The 21,189-nt window shown below is 44.0% G+C and overlaps 1 protein-coding gene across 7 annotated transcripts in view; it reads left to right on the top strand.

Annotated features, from left to right (window-relative positions):
- The window catches only part of TEP1 (telomerase associated protein 1), a 1,080,103-nt gene that overhangs the window by 270,225 nt on the left and 788,689 nt on the right, over window positions 1-21,189 (top strand). For all 7 annotated transcript variants that reach the window (XM_086931874.1, XM_086931872.1, XM_086931869.1 and 4 more), the window contains one exon: window positions 20,875-20,976. In XM_086931874.1, coding sequence (XP_086788000.1) covers window positions 20,875-20,976 — 102 coding nt within the window. The remainder of the gene's footprint in view (window positions 1-20,874; window positions 20,977-21,189) is intronic.

Here is a 21,189-nt window from a genome sequence, read left to right as displayed (position 1 = left end):
ACCGGTTAAATCACCACGCTGCAAACCTGGCAACAAGAAGGCCTCATGGTTCAACGATGATCTTAAGAAGTCCAAGAAACTCTGCCGCTCCCTTGAAAAGGCCTGGAAAAAAGACCCAACCACTAGTACCAAGGACGCCTTCAAAAACGCCACCCGCACTCACCACCAACTGATCCGAAAGGCCAAGAAAATAGCATTCAAGGATCGACTTGACAACAACGCCCACAACAGCAAGGAACTCTTCAACATCGTCAAGGAATTTTTCAACCCCTCAGCCAACTCCAACGACATCACCCCCTCTCAAGCCCTCTGCGACTCCCTAGCCTCATTCTTCCACAACAAAATTGCAGACATCCACAACAGCTTCGACAACCAACCCGGAGACCAACCCACCCAACCATTTGCTGAACACTCTCCCCCCGTGAACACCCTCAACGACTGGAACCCAATCTCTACTGAGGATACAATCCGCCTGATGAAATCCATCCACTCAGGCTCCCCCACTGACCCATGTCCTCATCACATCTTCAACAAAGCAGACTCCGTCATAGCACCGCACCTACGAGACGTCATCAACTGCTCCTTCAACTCCGCCACCTTCCCGGAAAGCTGGAAACACGCTGAACTCACCGCCCTTCTGAAAAAACCCACAGCGGACCCCACCGGACTCAAAAATTACCGACCCATTTCGCTCCTTCCATTCCCGGCCAAAGTCATCGAGAAAGCCGTCAACAACCAGCTCGCCGCTTTCCTCGAAGCCAACAAATCCCTCGACTCCTCACAATCTGGCTTCCGAGCAAAACACAGCACTGAGACCGCCCTCATCGCAGCAACAGACGACATTCGAACTCTATTGGACAATGGAGACACAGTCGCCCTCATCCTCCTCGACCTCTCGGCAGCATTCGACACAGTTTGTCACAGCACCCTGTTACAACGCCTCAATAACATCGGAATACAAGGAAAAGCACTGGAATGGATCACCTCATTCCTCACCGGAAGAACCCAGAGAGTCCTCCTCCCACCATTCAAGTCCGAGGCCACTGAAGTCATCTGTGGCGTACCTCAAGGATCCTCACTCAGCCCCACCCTCTTCAACGTTTACATGAGCCCACTCGCGGCCATCGCCCGCCAACACAACCTCAACATCATCTCTTACGCGGATGACACTCAATTGATCCTATCTCTCACCAATGACCCCAGCACCGCCAAAACTAACCTACACGAAGGAATGAAAGAAGTTGCCGAATGGATGAAACAAAGCCGTCTGAAACTGAACTCGGACAAAACAGAAGGCCTCATCTTAGGTACATCCCCCTCTGCATGGGACGACTCCTGGTGGCCGGAAGCCCTTGGAAAAGCACCCATCCTGACAGACCACGCACGGAACCTAGGCGTCATCCTGGATTCTTCACTCTCAATGAACAGACAAGTCAGCGCCGTTTCCTCATCCTGCTTCAACATTCTTCGCATGCTCAGAAAAACATTTCGCTGGATCCCCACCGAAACAAGAAAAACAGTCACCCATGCTCTAGTCACGAGCCGTCTGGACTACGGAAACACCCTCTACGCAGGTACGTCCGCTAAACTCCAGAAGAAACTCCAAAGAATCCAAAACGCCTCAGCCAGGATCATATTAGACATCCCGCGCAACGAACACATCTCTGGTCACCTGAAAGACCTCCACTGGCTACCCGTCAATAAGAGAATCACCTTCCGACTGCTAACCCACGCAGACAAATCACTCTACGACATCGGACCAGAATGCCTCAACTCACGACTATCCTTCTACACCCCCTCCCGCCAACTTCGCTCTTCCAGCCAAGCCCTCGCCACCGCACCTCGCATCAACAAGACCACCATGGGAGGCAGATCATTCTCTTACCTGGCTGCTAAAACTTGGAACTCACTCCCCGCCTACCTTCGCCTCACCCAGAACCATCTAGCATTCAGAAAGCAACTTAAAACGTGGATATTTGACAAGTAATCCTCCTCCTATTTCTAAGCGCCTTGAGACCCTCTGGGTAGGTAGTGCGCTATATAAATTCTCTGACTTGACTTGACTTGACGCTGATAGTGAATATAGAAAGTGGACTAAGTCCCTAGTCAAGCAGAGAAAGCGATCAACGTAGTATAGAAGGCGGACCGTAGTCCGTAGTAAATATAGAAAACGGACATTAGTCCCAAGTCATGCAATGAAATCAACCAATGTAGTAAAAAACGGACGAAAGTGTGTGTACAATTAGTTCAAGCGGCCATGATAGACAGGGGTGAGAACGTGTGAACAAAGGTGAAGTAAGAAGCAAAGGGTGTGTTCCTCAGGTTTACAAAAACTCTAAATGACAATATTGCAAGTATTATCATATATAAATGAAAAAATGCAACTGTATCATATTCATAGACAGTGAACACTGGCTAAATGAACAAATTAAAAAACTAGAAAATCAAGTAAAATGGACTAAAAATAAAAATAAACGGTTTCAAAATTAAACGAAATTAGTCACAAACATTGTGATTGAAAAAGGCAATTATCAGAAACCATGCACAGTCCATTGGGATTTAAACGTATCATGATATAGTTCATAGATAACAACTGAATTCAGTCCGATCATTCATTCCAGTTGGTTTAAGGGTTTCCAATTTGAAAATCCAAAAGTTTTCTCTTTGCAGCACGTTCTTATGGTTGTCAATACCTTCACGTTTATTTACAATTTCTAGAATAGTAAACCTGAGCTGACTGAAATCCAACACGAAAATGATATTGAGATATATTGACGATATGTTCATCATATGGACAGGCTCAGAACCAGAACTAAGAAATGTCATTAGTGAACTCAATACACGTGATGAACGTATTCAATTCACTTTTGAGATTAACGCCTCCAGGATCACATTTCTGGATGTAGAAATTCACAGGAAAGGGTCGCATTTTGAAACAGACATCTATCGGAAATCGACAGATCGCAATAATTTTTTGCATCATAACAGCTTCCACAACAACCCATTGAAAACTCATTTGCCATACTCGCAAATGTTGCGAGTAAAAATGATTGTATCATCCTCGGAGACATTGGAGATTAGAATCAATGAGATGGAAGAAAGATTCAAAAGTAGAGGATACCCCCAAAAAGTACTAGATGATGCTAAGTTGAGATGTGCACAAAGAGAGAGAAAGGATTTACTAACTCAAGCTCCAAAGAAAGAAAACACAAGGATAGTTGTTGTGTCGAAATATTCAACTAAGAGTAAAGCTTTTAAGAACATCATCAAAAAACACTGGGCGATACTATCCCAAGAAACAGAATTTAATAACATCTTTAAAGAAATGCCTCTGTTTGCATACCAAAGGGGAACGAACTTAGGCAACATGATTAAATCTAGAACAGAGAATGCTAATGAAGTTTTTCATGGTACGTTGCCTTGTCACAACTGCAGTCACTGCAACAATATCATCAGAGGGAATACTATCACACATCCGAGCAAAGAATTCAAGATCAAATTACGTGTGTCAGCAACTTGCGATTCTATGAATGTTATATACCTTTTGAAATGTCCCTGTGGACAAGGATATGTGGGAAAGACTGAGAGAAAGATGAAAGTAAGACTAAACGAGCACAAGTCGAACATTCGTAACAAGTACATCAAATCTGAGATGTCATCAGTGATGTCATGAGTGATGTCACTGACCATGTCATGAGTGATGTAATATGTGACGTCATCAGCAGTGCATTGCACGCGCAAGTTATATTGAGTCCAACTAACTATAACGCGGGAATTTCAATGGTTTTATGCGAGTAAAATTTCCACCTAACTATAACTGGTGTGAAACCTATGGTTTTTTCAGTGAATTTAATAGGTTTTTTTGTAATGCCAATTCCTATTTATAACTGGTGTGAAACCTATGGTTTTTTCAGTGAAAATATATATATATATATATATAATATATATATATATATATATATATATATATGTTTTCCACAAAGTTGCCCTTGAAGGAGATCACACACCTCGGGGTATCCGCACACTGGACTTCAGGCGGCACCACCAACAGCATACCACACGCAATCACGAAGCCATACGCGTTTCAAGCCTTTACAGCCCTTGTTCACTGGCAGAAATGAGGTAAGATGCGGGCTTAGCAGAACATGTTTTTTAATCAATTACAAAGTCCCGCCCATGTGAGCGTCACCGTAGGCATGATGGTACCTGTAGTCCCAATATTGCCAAGGACTTCCATAGTTCTCTCGCCAAGTGGCTACCCGCTGTCTGCCTCAAAATGTCATTCCATCAGGGTGAGAGACATGCCGGCACTCTGATCGATGCTGCCCCGTCTTCAGGAAATCCAAGGCCCCCTCGGTCCCCAACGGCGCTTCAATGTAAACGCCAGGGAACGCCTCTTGAGCGTCAGGACCTCCACGCGACCGGACCAGCCGCATTAACTGTTTTCCACAAAGTTGCCCTTGAAGGAGATCACACACCTCGGGGTATCCACACACTGGACTTCAGGCGGCACCACCAACAGCATACCACACGCAGTCACGAAGCCATACGCGTTTCAAGCCTTTACAGCCCTTGTTCACCGGCAGAAATGAGGTAAGATGCGGGCTTAGCAGAACATGTTTTTTAATCAATTACAAAGTCCCGCCCATGTGGGCGTCACCGTAGGCATGATGGTACCTGTAGTCCCAATATTGCCAAGGACTTCCATAGTTCTCTCGCCAAGTGGCTACCCGCTGTCTGCCTCAAAATGTCATTCCATCAGGGTGAGAGACATGCCGGCACTCTGATCGATGCTGCCCCGTCTTCAGGAAATCCAAGGCCCCCTCGGTCCCCAACGGCGCTTCAATGTAAACGCCAGGGAACGCCTCTTGAGCGTCAGGACCTCCACGCGACCGGACCAGCCGCATTAACTGTTTTCCACAAAGTTGCCCTTGAAGGAGATCACACACCTCGGGGTATCCGCACACTGGACTTCAGGCGGCACCACCAACAGCATACCACACGCAATCACGAAGCCATACGCGTTTCAAGCCTTTACAGCCCTTGTTCACTGGCAGAAATGAGGTAAGATGCGGGCTTAGCGGAACATGTTTTTTAATCAATTACAAAGTCCCGCCCATGTGGGCGTCACCGTAGGCAGCATCGATCAGAGTGCCGGCATGTCTCTCACCCTGATGGAATGACATTTTGAGGCAGACAGCGGGTAGCCACTTGGCGAGAGAACTATGGAAGTCCTTGGCAATATTGGGACTACAGGTACCATCATGCCTACGGTGACGCCCACATGGGCGGGACTTTGTAATTGATTAAAAAACATGTTCTGCTAAGCCCGCATCTTACCTCATTTCTGCCAGTGAACAAGGGCTGTAAAGGCTTGAAACGCGTATGGCTTCGTGATTGCGTGTGGTATGCTGTTGGTGGTGCCGCCTGAAGTCCAGTGTGCGGATACCCCGAGGTGTGTGATCTCCTTCAAGGGCAACTTTGTGGAAAATATATATATATATATATATATATACACACTGAGGTGTGCCGTCTTTCCAACTAAATAAAACACACTTCTCACCTGCACCCGGGTCTCCTCTCTTCTTCTGCGCAGTGGTACCAGGATTGGACTCCAGGCGAGAGTAAGCAGGGATTGTTTTATTTATATATATATATATATATATATATATATATATATATATATATATATATATATATATATATATATATATATATATATATATATATATATATATATAATTTCTATGGCAAAATGAAACCCCTCATTTTGTTCCTTTTCAAATTAAATGTATTAAGTGTTACCACTTTATTCCAATCAAGATGACTTTAGGTGTGCCATACTTTTGATAAGTGAGACTGTTAGCGTTCTAGTTGTTCTTTAGAACACTCTGGGACATTCTGTCATTGGGCTATAGTTGGGCTACATCTGGCTGATATTTGGGCTACATTTGGGCTCTTTTGTCTCTGGTGACCATCTTGGGAGACTGCATATCAGAATTTTTTTTAATGAAATATAAGAGGATTTGAGAAGTCACTCAAAATGTGCCCTAATTTTTCTTTCTTCAGCACTAATCATAATTTCTATGGCAAAATGAACCCCCTCATTTTGTTCCTTTGCAAATTAAATGTTTTAAGTGTTAACACTTTATTCCAATCAAGATGACTTCAGGTGTGCCATACTTTTGTCATAAGTAAGACTGTTAGCGCTCTAGTTGTTCTTTAGAACACTCTGGGACATTCTGTCATTGGGCTATAGTTGGGCTACATCTGGCTGATATTTGGGCTACATTTGTTTTTTTTGTCTCTGGTGGCCATCTTTGGGCTACATTGGGCTACATTTGGGCTCTAACATATATATAGCCCAATGTAGCCCAATATATATTTTTTCAAAGTTAATTTTCGTAAAAACCACTGGAGCATATATCTTGAGACATAGCAAAGACCAGTCCCTACAATTTTGCCAAGTTTGATGGAAATCAATTCAGCCGTTTGAGCTAAAAGTGAGGTCGACCGCCCTATGGAAATTGACATGGGGAAAACACGTTTTGGGAGCTCCCTTTTATCTCGGCCCACGCTTGACAAATCCCCCCCAACCTTTCAGGGAAGGACCGGGGCGCCGCGAGGCAAATTTGAGGAAATGCCTTCCTCAGCGCTCAAAGATGTTCACAGCAGCTTCCAATTTAGCATCATGTTGAATCCTGCCGTCCCCTTTGTTGAAGAAGGTCGGCTCCGCCCCCTATGTAGATGATGCACCACCTGTTGCAGCCTACCGTGTGGCGCTGAACTGCAGCACCCAGAATGCACAGGTCCGATCCCAGGTAGGTGGTGATATATGGTAATTGGCTGGTAAGGATGTTTTTAGATTTAGGTGTGGAAAAGGGAATGAAGTAAAAGATGTTTTTATGGGTGGATTAACAAACTGTGTGGTAGGGGTGCTTTTAGGGTTTAGGGGTGAGTAAGGGTATAGGGTGGTAAGGGTGTTTTTAAGGATTAGAGGTTGGTAAAGGAATAGAGCAGTAAGGGTGATTTTAGGGTTTAGGGGTGGGTTTAGGCGTGGCATGGTTACAAAAGAGGGGAGATTCCCATGATAAAGGCATGCGTTGTTCATGGTATGTAATGGGAGATGAAAGTCTGGCGGATTCGTTGGGAAAAGCTTATTTTGTTTCAAAAGTACATGGGTAGGGAACTGATATTGATTAGTGCACCCAAAACACAGCAAGTCCTTAGTGACAGACCTTTTATGATCAATAAACTACAACTAATAGAAGATTCTAAAGCTTGCCCAGGGGCTGTTTTTACTTTGAGCGAGCTATAAAACGGTCAGAGCTGCAAACCTGATTAGGATGGCATTTTTAAGCAAATCGATGCTGTATTACGACACAGCAAAACTCCATAAGATGTGTCCAAGGGTAGAAGCTAGCTGTTTTAGGTGTAAGCAAGCTAATGGGGATTGTCTGCATGTTTTATTTACATTCCCTCTTTTGTTTACTTTCTGGAAGAACATATTTGCTGAAATTAGCCAGAAGCTGCAGTGTAATATTCTCCCTGAAACCAATGTGGGATCACATTGCTTCACCTCTCAGCAGGTTCGTCCCTAAGCATTATGGTGCATGCAGTTCATCAAGCGTGTGTACTTGCAAAAAAGTTCTTTTGAGTGTTTCACCAGGTTGGTGCAGATCAATGCTGGCCATCTCTAAACACGTGTTTCTGGATCATTATCCATCATCAGTAGAGATTAGGCATGAAAATATTTGGGGTTGCTGAGCAGGCTGCCAAAGTCTTCTCGGGTCACAGTACCTCTCCAGGTGCGCAGGTGCCTCTCCAGGAGCTCGTCAGCTCAAGTGGCTCGAGGGAGCCTTTTAAACAGGAAACCAATGTGGGATCACACTGCTTCACCTCCCAGCAGGTTTGCCCCTAAGCATTATGGTGCATGCAGTTCGCCAAGCTTGTGTACTTGGTAAAGTCTCTCGAGTATTTCACCAGGTTGGTGCAGGCAAGTACTGGCTATCTCTATAAACGTGTTTCTGGATTATTATCTATCGTCAGTAGAGATTAGGCATTTCAAATATTTGGGGTTGCTGAGCAGGCGCCAAAGTGTTCTCGGGTCACAGTACCTCTCAAGGCGCGCAGGTGCTTCTACACGAGCTTGTCAGCGCAAGTTGCTCGAGGGAGCCTTTTGAACAAATATTTTCATGCCTAATCTCTACTGATGATGGATAATAATCCAGAAACACGTGTTTAGAGATGGCCAGCATTGATCTGCACCAACCTGGTGAAACACTCAAAATAACTTTTTTGCAAGTACACACGCATGATGAACTGCATCCACCATAATGCTTAGGGGCGAACCTGCTGGGAGGTGAAGCAGTGTGATCCCACATTTGTTTCCTAATCTTCTCCCTGACCCTTAAACCGCTCTATTTGGTATCACAATATCCACAGGGGAAATGGCTTATTTCCACTTTGGTCACGAGTTCATTGATATTGGCCAAAATCGGATAACATTCCACATTCGCAATAGATTTTAAAGATGCTAAGAGTTTATTCCCCAGATGTTTTATATGCAAAAAGAGTGTGCTCTACCGCTAAAGTAGCCAGGATATGGAAAAATTAGGAGTCTATTGAGTAACCGTGGAAGATTGGGGAGAATATCCTGTTTGGGAATGTTGGAGATGATTTGAGAAATTGCAATAGCTGGATTCTATCCTATTTAATTCCTTTGCACTTTATGTATAATTTGTTCATGAGATTGGGATTAAAAGTCAAAGAATCTAAGATGTGAAATGGGGCAAAGGAGGGATACTTGTTGTTGCTGTTTATAAAGGGGATCTATTGTATAATAACGAATTTTGCATTTTTTGATATGGCAATCATGATTAATTTGAAATATAAGCTGTAATTTATGTGTGCTGTGCATGGGAGAAAAAATGAAACATAAAAAAAGGTAAAGGCATGGTTTGTAAATGCATTTGTGGTAATTTCATACACCCAGCTAATGATGAATCGTGATTGGGTCAACGGCTTACCTCTCTTCTTTCTCCACCCAAAAATTGACAGTGGTGACCAATTGTAGGAAGTTGGCCTTTTATGTAGTGAGCAAATGTATGGGCACACCGTGCAAAAAATCCACACTGCCCTTATTGGTCTTCAGGGGCTTACTTTAATAATCTCAAATGCTCTATTTGTAGTAGTAATGTTGCCGAGCTACTTAGGCTTATCAGAGGGGATTGTTAAGCATTTGTTGCATACACAGAGCCAATAAATGTGAGACACACTCAAGAAGAAATTTGAGACTAATTTAGAAAAATAACAAATATTTATATAACTTTAGACACCAAGATCATCAGAATCAAGTAAGTAGTTTCAGAGTTAAGAATATTTCAAAAAAATAGTAAAATAACGGTTTTTGAGGTAAGAGCTGTAAATCTATTCTATGGTAGGAAAGACATGTTCAGCAAAGCAGTACTTGCCGCCAGTGTATGGGGATACCCTTTGTATGTAGTTGCTAGGGGGCCAAGGTCCAAAGAACCACCAGCAATTTGGGTTTACCTGCCCTGGTGTGACCAGGTGCAGATGTGCTGGACGGGATGGTAGCATTGAGCGCTACACTGTTGAAGTCAATGGTACCTGTAGTAAAAATGCTGCAAATGTGGTCTTAGGAACGAGTCCGGCAGAACCCAAAGAGGGGCTCAGCTCGTATGGGTCTCTGGAGCAAAAGGGCGCAGATGGTTTCTGTGAACTCTGGTTATGGGGCTCAAGTGCAGAGGGACTTGGTTAGCTGGCCTCTTGAGTTTTAGGCTTTCACAGTTGTTGGTTTTACGGAGTAGGGTAAAACAGGACAGGTGGGCCACTCTTGTTGTGTGTCTCACTGGCCTTCAAGTCCATCGAAGTGCAGGTCGGCCTTCTTCGGCAGTGGTGTCCAGACTGGACACTAACAAGCCTTGGTTGATGCAGGTGCTCCGGTACCCAGGGTATTGGCGTAGGGGGGCTCCTGGCATGTCTAGCGTCTTGAAACTTGGTGGAGAGATAGGGATGACCTTCGAGAGCCTCCTGATTTGCTGCTTCCTCAGAGGGCCCGATGGCAAACACGATGTAACGGGCAGATGCGGTTGGTGCCTGCAGATGCAGGGGAGTGGCTCCTCCACTCCAAGGAAGATGTTAGCTGGTTGGCAGAGTGCCTGGACTGCCCTTCAAGTGTTGGGGAGGATGCACAACGTTTGGAAGAGTGGGGTCTTTGCAATTGTCAAGGTACCAGCAGTGAGGTAGGGTTTGCCTTGCGTGTTCCAAGGTAGACAAATCGGTCTGTCTGGTATTGGGGGACCCCTAAATGCTGACTTTTGGGCCGTTTAGGGGAATGTAGGGTTGTAGCCAATGGGCTACCTACCCCTGGGATGTCTGCACCCCATTTATGCCCACTTCCTGCGAGGAGTGGGCATAATCCTGACCCAGAGTTTCTAGTTTCTCTAAAACCAAGGTGGTGTAACCTATCTTTGACTGTCCCCAACCTGCAATGGTGACTTGCCTTCTGACTAGCTAATTTCCCGTCTGCTCTGCTGCCAGTTGGGCTCCAGAGCAGGGGTGGCATTCCCTAGGTCTGAGAGAAGCCGGGTTTGCATACCAAAGGTGGCAGAGGCTTTGAAGCCTCTAGCCTTGATATGCTAAATTACTAGCCATCCTGCTGGAAGAGGTAAGAACACCTTCGGCTGGAGCAAGCATTGTTTCTGGCCTCGGAGTGCAAGCTCTCACCTACAGGGGTCAGAAACCAGTCTGTGGTGGCAGGCTGGATAATACCAGTCAACCAACACACTAGAGGCCTAGTAGGTTTACAGGTGGCACCTCTAAGGTAACCCTCTGAGTATATGATGCAATAAATCTGATACTGGCATCAGTATAGATTTGTTGAGATGGGTTGTTTGATACCATACACCCTTATTTTCAGGGAAGCCATTATGTAACTGTGTAACTTGTAATGACCAGTAACCAGTACATACCTTAAACAAGGCATCCTGATCACTGGTAATGCCTTAGTAATGGAATTCGATATCTCAGTGGGATATCTGCTAATGCAAATGTGCCCTTACATGTAATATAATGCACTCTGCCATAGGGCTGTAAGGTCTGCTGAAGGGGTGACTTAGTTATAAGACATGCAGTGTGCTTGGACATTGCAGACAGGGAGTATGCAATGATGTGTTTTCGGAATGATTTGTGCCAGATCACGCAGCCTGCAGTGTGTGGGTCCCTTTTGGGTGGCATAATACATGCTGCAGCCCATAGGGACCCCCTTTGGTACCCATTCCCTGGGTACCATAGATGCCATTTGCCAGGGACATACAGGGGTGCTAAAGTCCTTGCCAATTGGATTAGAATTCAACATGTTGCAGATTTAGGGAAAGAGCAATGGCACTGGGTCCTGTTTAGCAGCAAACCAGTGCACTCCCAGTCAAGAACATCAGTACCAATGAGCAGAAAGTGGGGGTGAACATATAAAAAGGGGCACTTTCCTACATCGATGGATCACTTCTGGGTTGGAACGGTCACCTGGGAGAGATAGACCTCAAAGACCTCTGATCTCCAGACGAAGCTCCGCTCCAGATCAATCTTTTGGAGCTGAGGGCTAGCCCCTTGGCATTGAAAGCCTTCTTTCCATCCTTCAGAGGAAGGCTGGTTCAGGTGTTCACGGATAGCATCTCCGCCATGTGGTATTCAACAAACTGGGGGCTGGGGTCATGGACCCTGTGCCAGGAGCCTCTGGACTTGGGTGGAGCGCCAGGACATCTTCCTGGTAGTAGTTGTCCTGGCGCTCCACCCTGGCGGGATCCCTGAATGCAAGGGGGCGAATTCAGACGTCGATGCCTTACGAAACATGAACGGGTATTACATACGGAGGTTGCACAAGATCTCTTACAGGAATGGGGAGAACCATGGCTTGTTCTTTTCGCCACTGCAGAGAGCACACAATGTCAGAAGTTCTGCGCACTGGAGTTTCCAATGCATCTCTTGCTCAAAGACGTGTCCAGCCTTGAGAGGAGCTGGGGGCTCCTGTGCTCCTTTCTGCTAATACAACTTTTGCCCTTAGTTCTCAAGAAGATCATGACTGAACAGGCCCAGTCACCCTAGTGGCTCTGGACTGGGGAAGGAGAGTTTGATATCCTGAACCCCTGAGCATGAGCAGCTGTCCTCTGGTCCGACTGCCCCTTCGGGAGTCTCTCCTATCGCAGCAGTGGGGACGGGTTCTTCACCTGAATCTGCGCACACTCCACCTTCATGCCTGGGGATTGAGCAGTGACAGTTGAGGGTTTCTTATCTCCCTCTGAGGTCTGTGATGTCATCTCGGCAGCCAGGTTTCCTTCCACTAAAACTGTACGCACCTGCTGTTGGGATAAGTTTGGGCTTGCTGCTACTCATACCATGTGGGCACCCTTTATGCATCAGTTTCGGAGGTATTACTGTTTTTTATTTTAGCCCGAAAAGGTCTTGCCCTGGGCACTCTTAAGTGATACCTGCCTGCTATTTTGACTCTCTTGTTGTTGCCTAATTAACCCTCCCTATTCATATCACAATGAGTGACTCTTTTTTTAAATGTTCACTGCATTTGTTCCCTCCTACCCCTTTTCTGATGTTTTAATGAAAACTCTGTCTCGTCTTCACATATATCATGTGTTCTCCCTTTCAGCCCTGCCTCAGATGCTCTTTGCAGCTCTTGACTATCAAGATTTTTCTCCTAGTGGTCATTACATCAGCCAGGAGGGACAACGAGCTTCAAGGTGTTGGTTCAACCCTCCAAGCACCTGTTTTCCCAGGCAAACTGGTCCTTTGAATGTGTGCGTCTCATCTCTGGAAGGTGTTCGCCCTCTTTCATGTATGATACAGCATCACTTTGCCTACATTCTTCGCCTCACCTCATCTTTCCATGGGAGAGGAGAAACTCCATTGCTTGGACTGAAAGAGTGCTCTCTCTTTCTACATTAATCAAGCCAAATATCGGTTGAGTGATCAACTCTTCACCCGGTTCATTGGTGCGAAGATGGACAGGGCTGTGCAGAAACAGACCATCTCTTGACAGATTTTACTCTGCATTAACATCTGCTACGCATTAGCCAAGACATAGACCCGTGAAGGCTTGTGGCCCATTCCACCAGGGCCAGGGCCAGGGCCACTAAGATTACGTTAGCATGCTGGATACTCATCATGGACATCTGCCAAGATGCTGCACCACTCCACACATTCACAAAGCATTGCTGCACTGTGCAGGTCCTTCACGGACATCGCACAGTGACAGGATCCGCAGGGCTCGAACCCCGTCTTCTCAGAAGACATCCTCGACACACCAGGAGTGTAGACACTCTAAAAGCTTTGACAAAAGTCATAAAAAGGCCAGTCAAAGAGTGACTGAGGGGTAGCTCTTCTTCGGATCAATGCTTGCTAGTGCGGTAAACAAAAAGAAATGACATCAGTGCTCCTTGTTGGCGCCTATATAGGACCTGTGATGTCATGTCTGGCACACAAAATGGCGACGACTTATGCGAAGCCGGCCAACGTCACCCGACAGCGTGCAAGAGTACTGATCTAAAAAAATCTCCGGATCCAGACTGATACCTAGGGGATATTCTAAGGTGAAGAATTTGTAACTACAATATGTCTCTACCAGATAAGGCATTACCGGGGGTAAGTAACTTGTTCATCAGATTAGTCGAGATGGGCATTTTGCATGCTCGTTTATCCATGATGTTTTGGTTTAAGCCAGTTTGCAGACCCACCTCTTGGAAGATATTGGGTATCTATTGTAAGCTGAGGAATATGTGGTCAGAAGCCTCTATCAGAAGAACAAGTTATTTACCTTTGATAACACTTTCTCTGGTGGGGACTCTTATCTAACAGCCGGTTCCTCACTGACCCTCCCATCCTCACCATTCTGTGAACTGGGCACTTCACCTAAAACATTTATATACTGTACACTGGTTAAACATTGTTTTTTTTTATGTTATGTGGCTCTGCGTTTTTGGCACAGAAATAGTCACAAAAGACCCTGATGTTAACAAGCTGGGGTGGCACTTATGTAGGCACCTCAACGTCACTGCAGATGTGGCTGACAAAAAGCCGACCAATGCCACCTTCTGCTCAAGATTTTCCAGACCCAGTTTGATGCCTGGGGAATATTCAGAGGTGAGGAATCTGTGGTTAGATAGTCTCCGACAGAAAAACATTACCAAAGTTAAGTAATTTGTTCATACAGGCATGTGTGTTCAAGGCATTTTATTGAAGTAGTTATAAAGTATATTGTCATGTTTATAATCTAGATTAAAATCTAAAAATAACTGTGTAAAATTTACATTATTTTAACTTAAGTAAAGCTTCTAAATTTCGAAAGCACTTACCTTCAAAGATGCAAAGTAATGGTACTCCCAACGTGATAACTTTCGATTTAAAGATACTCCTGTTGTATGTAGTTCAATGTAATATTTCCCCATTTAAGGTGTTTGCAAAGTAGCAACTAGCCTTCTAGGAAAGGGCATTGGCAATATGTCAGGTTCCCCACAGACAGTACAATAATATCAGATACTATCCACCTGCCTTTAGCTGCAAAAATATGCTCTCTGCACTGTTATTCCATTTAGTCTGGTATGGATTTCACCAATGGTCTTACCTTCGAAAACACAATTTTCAAAGGAGCTGACATTTATTATAAAAATGAGTACGTCTCAGATAGTTCCTTGTCGACTTCCACTTATAGAAGCTGAACATGATCGCTTTGGGAATGGGTAATAATCCGCCAGGGAGGAAGAAAGTGTATAAAACAGACAAGTAGCCAATTCACATCCAGACCATAGACATCAGCATGGTGGCTCCATAGGCTTCTAGGCCTTATGGCCAAGTGTATCCTTACAAGCAATGCCACATCCATGTTATGTTTGAACAAACTGGTGCATGCTCTGCATCTTTCTGTGCCCTGTACTTGATCCCTTGGTTAGATGGGGACTGGTTCTCCATCCCATCATACTATTGCTTAGCCTGAGAGCCTGGTTTGGTAAACATTGTCATGTTATCGCATTTGTAGAGCACATGGCTGCCCCAGGGACGAGGCATCCCAGCGCTAGATCCGCAGGTAATGACCGAAGGGCGAGGAGGTAAGCGAAGAAAAATCAAGGGAAGAGCCAGATCTTAACTGCCCTCTTAAAAACATCAAGGTCCTGTAGGTTCCTGATAGTGCTCGGGAGAGCATTCCAGAGAGATGCAGACGAAACTCTGAATGAGTGGCCATCTGCCGGGCTCTTCTGCCACGCAGGGTGTATAGCAGATGTTGGTACGAGGAGCAGAGGGCGCGTTCTGGTACATATGGGATGAGTAGATTGGCTAGAATGGAAGGGGCTTGGGCATAGAAAATTTTGAGAGCGATGCATTAGCAGCCTCATTTAGAATATGGCGGCTACTCCACTAGGGCAGTGAAGGGATGTACTCTGTGAAACTTGTGGAAGGCCTATGTCCATACTTGGAGATCACTGCCAGACAGGCTGCCACAGCAGCTCTGCTGAATGCACTGAAACTTTGCTGAACAGGAGCTGTGTTTAATGCAAAGGGTTTTGTTTTTTATTTAAAAGCTCTGAATGCTGAAGTTTGGTACTAAAAAACAAAATTAATATGTCTTTGGGCGTGAAGTTTGTTTCTTTGGTTTCCTCCTCTGGGTCTGCTAGGCTTTCCCTGGTAGTGGTGAATAGAAAAGTATATGATGGAACGTTGGTCCTACAAAGGGCAGACAGTCTGGTGTACAATGACTGCCGGTCTAGTGTCTGACGAGCTGTCTGTCATAGGTTTTTACAAGTAGAGCCAAGATAGGCCCTGTTGACTGAAATATGGTGCTTCCCATGACTCTAAATAGAGTGAGGAAACTGCATGTTTGGTGTATGTGACATTCATCCAAATTAGACCTGCCAGAAGCAAACATTGTCTATATATGTATAGAAAAAACTCCTTTTATGTGTAAGTCTAAGAACAAATGGCCTCACTTTCCATTGGGCTCTTAACGCTTAACGCATCTTGATGATTTCAGAATCCTTGTAGACTCCTGCAAATCATCTGTCCACTGTGGTTTTCTCCCTATAACCGAGCCATATTGGGACTTTTTAACAGACTTTTCTATGTATATCTTTTTATCAGCCCCTACCCTCAGTGGTATCGAAATGTAGTCCTTGCCACTTTAAATCACAGACCATTCAAACTCATGTTGCCTTGTGAAGTTGACCACTTGAAAAGGAATACACCTTTCTTGGTTGTTTACAACTTGATAAGAACGATTGGAAAGCTTGAAGCTTTCGTCCAATAATCCTCATCTAGTTATCCATGAAGAAATAATGGCACTGAAAGCATTTTCCTCTTTTTGTCCTCAGGTTTGATGGAATTTCATCTGTACTTGTAAATAATTATTCTGTTCATTCAACCAAGGCTTAATTTTTCCTTGACTAAAGAATTTGTACACCGCATGGGTATTTTCCAGGGCCATTCAATTTTTCTTAGAACATCTACTTTTTGGAAGTTATAGAATCCTTTTATCATTTATTACTCTCACTCAAGCCAACAAAGTACCAAAAGCTACTCTTGCCAGGTGCATGGTTTGTACATATCCAATTCATTTGGACAACTGAAGGATTCATCCTCTTCACGTCTGCGCTCATTCCACCAGTGGATGTATTGTGCACTACTACCCATTTTAACATCTGTTCCCCTTATTTACTATGTAAATCTTTGTGCAAAGGTGCATCCTTTTTCAGCAAGATCTGCTCAACAAATATGCTTAAAGCTTCTTCTTGCCTAGGCACATCTCAGGATTTTTGAGTCAGTGGAGTGAGGTTCAGTTGAAAATGAGGAGCGCATGAATAGAGGGAAGAAAATTACTTCCGTGTTTTTTTCATATTATTCTTGCTTTCTCTCCTTCAATTCTTCACTAGAACAATGAGCCACCTTCATACCTGATGGAAAAAATCTAAGAGAACTGTCTGGGATGGTATGTGGGGAATAATTGCAAAATGGAAACCTCTTTTAAAGAAACATTTTTCCATAAATGTAATTTATTTCAGCTACTTTAAAAATGTAAGAAGTACACGTATGTCCCTAACTGTGGTTAGGGCTTGGTTATCTAACTAGTGTTGTTTTTAAAAGAGACTTCTATAAAGATTACTTGTTAGCGAATATAAAAGAGCAGTTTTTATTTTGTCTATTTCTGAAGTGTGATCCTTTTCAAGGATTACAAGTTGTGAATTATTCCATCATCTTATGTTGGGTCTGGCATTATCACTGTGAAAGTCGAGCCTTCCGTATACAGCCTTTGTTTAACACTGGACCAAAAGTCTGAAGATTATGTATGCTTGTTGTTTTAATACAAACAAATAAAGAACTTGGAGAAGGTGTCCTTGAAACTTTTGGCGCATTCTAAAATTGCCCTTAAATTACCAGTAGTGGAGTCGCAAACAGAGGTACCTCTACCAATGTTGGATATGGGCCTTTCAGAATAGGCCAAAGATGATCTTTAGGAAACTGAATTAGTGCAAGAGAAACAGGTAAGTGGACCAGTTGTTGAAGAATTTACATTGTACAATGTCAGCATCATGGATATTGTCTTGAAGCATATTCTCACAAAGATGTGTGAAGATCAAATGCAGACAGTGCTTCAGGCTGACTGACTGTCGGAAAATAGACATTCAAGTGAACAAATCTACCATCAGCATCAAAATCATTTCAGTTACTTTTAGTGTTGAAAAAGTATATTCTTCAAACCGTAGAGTCAAGTAGAAGAAAAAAACATTTGACTTGATTTCCAAATTTGGTCAAGTTCAGAAATTGGCTGTTAGGTCAGATCCTCCAGAATTGCAGGACAATATTAATAAGGATATCATGGACACAAACCCTTTAAAGAGTGCAGAGGCTAATTGATGTAGCAAGCAGAAAGAAAACCCTTGATATTGAATTAGCATTTTAGAAACCAAAGAAGAAGAGCTTTGATGAAGTGCAACTTTTTACTGATTAATTCTCAGATCAAGAAGAAAAATAGCTAGAAAAGACAAACATTCACTAACACTGAGAGAAGAATGGACCAGTCACATCTACACATTTCCAAGAAGAGCAGGAGGAAGACCTTTACAGAGGAGGAGTTGACTTATCCACCTTCAAGAACCCATAGATGACTTATTATGACACATTAAGCAAGATGATGGTCAGAAGTTGTGAAATGTTGAGACCGATTCCTCAGAGGAAGAAATGGAAATATGTTTGACCAGTGCTTCTCCTCCTAATTATCTAGTAATTTATCAAGCAGATAAGTATGTAGCCCTCCTAGAATAAGCACACCAGGAGTCATACTTTCTACCAGAAATCTTGAGCACTTTGCAAAGGAGTCAGTTTCTTCCAATGATTCCCAGCATATTACAGCTCAGTAGAAATTTCCTTAAACCAGCATCATTAGGGAAGTTACAGCAAACATAGGTAAAAAAGCATGAATTGAAAAGGTCAATCATATATTAAAGGGACCTGTTGAATTAGGTTCAATTATATTGGCCTCAGTGAGGAAAAGATCAAACCGATCATCATCGATAGGTTTGCTAGACAAAGATAGTAAGTAGTTGGAGGCAGTAAGTAAAAAGATGGAGCAAGCTGCTGTTTAGTGGAGAATTGCAAACTCAACCATGCTACTCTTTCTTTAAAGACTTCAACAGCAGGGGAGACTTAGGAATTGTTGTTTCGTTTGCCAGAATAACATACAAATAAGCTAAGTCCATAATGGAAGTTGGGAATACCATCCCTAACTCTTGTCGAATCATTAATCTGCGGGCACAACAAGTAGACCGTTGTCTTCAGGGAGAGTTATTATCGACTCACAAGGATATGGATTCCAGCTTTCAAGCCATTTTACCGGTGATTCTCTTAAAAAGATGAAGAATACCATTGACCCTGCGAAGGCGGTGAGTTCATTACTAGTGAGAGCCACCTTAGAAATGGATCTACTCGTAGTAGGAGAGGTCAAGATTCGCAGTCATTTACAGTCAACCAACAGGATGGCCAGTGTTCCACAACATCCTTTGAAACGCCATCTCGATGGCAACACACAACGCCACCAAGAATGTACTTTAACCCAAGCAGAAGATGCAAAGAGCAGAGTTGAACAGTTTGTGCCACATGTATGCACTCATTCTGCCCCCAAAACACAGTTGGGGGCAATATAGCGGACAATTTATGGCACTACATAACGGAAATGGATCTCTAAACATTGAAAAACACGGTTACTCCAATGAGGATCAAGGTCTTTGGGCACAGAACTGAACAGGAGTACAAGAAGGACCAGACTACAAGCAGTAACTGCTCAGCGGTCAGAAAATTCTTATCCCGTGAGAAATCTCAAAAGCGCATGATGGTTTATTAATTACAACTGAAGAGCCAGTAGATACATTGTACAATTCTCTTATACATTTAACTGTCTCTAATAGAATCTCCCTCTTTGCCACGAGCACTCACAGATAGGCTGCTGAACACAAGGTCCTTCAGGCATCAGCTGCTATAATTGAGGTTTCTTGTATTCCCTGGCTTTATCCATTATTGTCATGAGCTAGAATATAATCATGTACATTTTCCTACTTTGTGAAGCTGTGTTATTCCCTGACATCTGTCCAACTAATGATAGTTGACAAACTTTTGACATCACTGTATTTCAATGTGAAGGGCGTCTTTGCAGGCTCTCCTGCCCCCGCCCCAGTCAAAGGTCGGGTGGGCAAACCTGCGGTATTGTATTACGACCCTCACTTGACCATCTCCATAGCTTCCCCCAAGCTGAAATGTACCACACACAACCAACAGGCTTCCCTTAGAAAAAGCATCTCCTATCCCAACTTGCCATCATTCTCTCTCCACCCTCACTTTTGGGATGGGCTCATCTCACCAGCCTCTATTTTGCAGAGCAAACACACTTTCTCAGCCTTGTGGAGCATGGGTGACTGGAGCCTTTTCATCCTCCCCTGGTCTCAGGGAATGCTCAGGCATTCCATGATCCTAGGTAGGGATAAATGCGAGCTTCTGCTATCTCTGACCTGGCAAGCCCACTTCACCTTCAGCCCTGCACTGCCAAGCCAACATTCAGTGGTGAATGCACCCACCCTTCCCTGACATTGCTGTGCTTAGGAAGGCTGCTGACAGTGGAAAAAAGGTACCATTTGATTGGTGCTATCTCCTCCATTGCCACTACCTTGTAATTGTTAACCCAGTAGCAGTACCTTGGTGGAATGTCTAAATAGAGTCCCCACAACCCCAGTCTGTCCAACCCTGCATATTTTAAATATTTGAAGATTGCATGCATGTTAGTATTCAATGGTGTAGCTCATTTCTGGAGTCAATGTTCTTGCCTGTATATCCATTGTGCTCTTTGTACTCATGCAAATATAGGGAAAGGCTTGTGGGCGAGTGGCACGGTCGGACTGGGACAGAAAACAGGCACGAGCACCTTAATAAAAGTGGCCCTCGTTAATTAGGTAGCTAAAAAAGTTACCCATATTTGCAAATTGGGGACATTTTGACCTTTTTAAAAAACTCTTCATAAGTATTTTTGTAAGATCTGGAAAGGTTCATGGATTTAAGCTAGCTGCAGGCAATGTTTGTATTAATTGAAGGGAAATCAACCATAAAAAACTGCCCCAACAGACCATAAAACAGGCCCTTAAAAGCCAAAAAACGGCCCATCCTCTGACTTGTCACATCAGCCTGTTGGCACTGCCTGGTTGCCCTATAGTCCAGTCCGACCCTGGTGAGTGGTCTATTGTCTCCTTTTTGATACAAGCTTTTATTTTTGTATGCCTGTATTGTTACTGAAATGATCTGTTTTCTCTTTACACATAGCATAATGAAGGGAGTGCCTCCTGGGATCCTGCTTTCACTTCCACCTCGGAGTGCGGCCCACCGGCAGAGTACATCTTGGATCTGGTTTCCCACAAGAAGAAGGTAGAGTGATTTTTCTTCTCTTTCACTCACACTGGGCTGCAGACACTGGAGCATCGATTCAGAAAAGGGGGGTGGTGATGAACAGAGTGTCTAAATTAAGCAGACCACTCTTACCCAGTCCAAAGATCAGGGCTTGATCCATCACCGTTATTTATCTCACTGCACCAACCCAGCTCAGAACCTGGCTATATGCAAATCAGTCTGACCCTGGCC

Source organism: Lissotriton vulgaris, chromosome 7 (assembly GCF_964263255.1).
Source record: "Lissotriton vulgaris chromosome 7, aLisVul1.2, whole genome shotgun sequence".
Taxonomy (NCBI): Eukaryota; Metazoa; Chordata; class Amphibia; order Caudata; family Salamandridae; genus Lissotriton; species Lissotriton vulgaris.
Note: the sequence above shows the minus strand (reverse complement) of the source record. Positions and strands in the feature narration are given on the sequence as shown.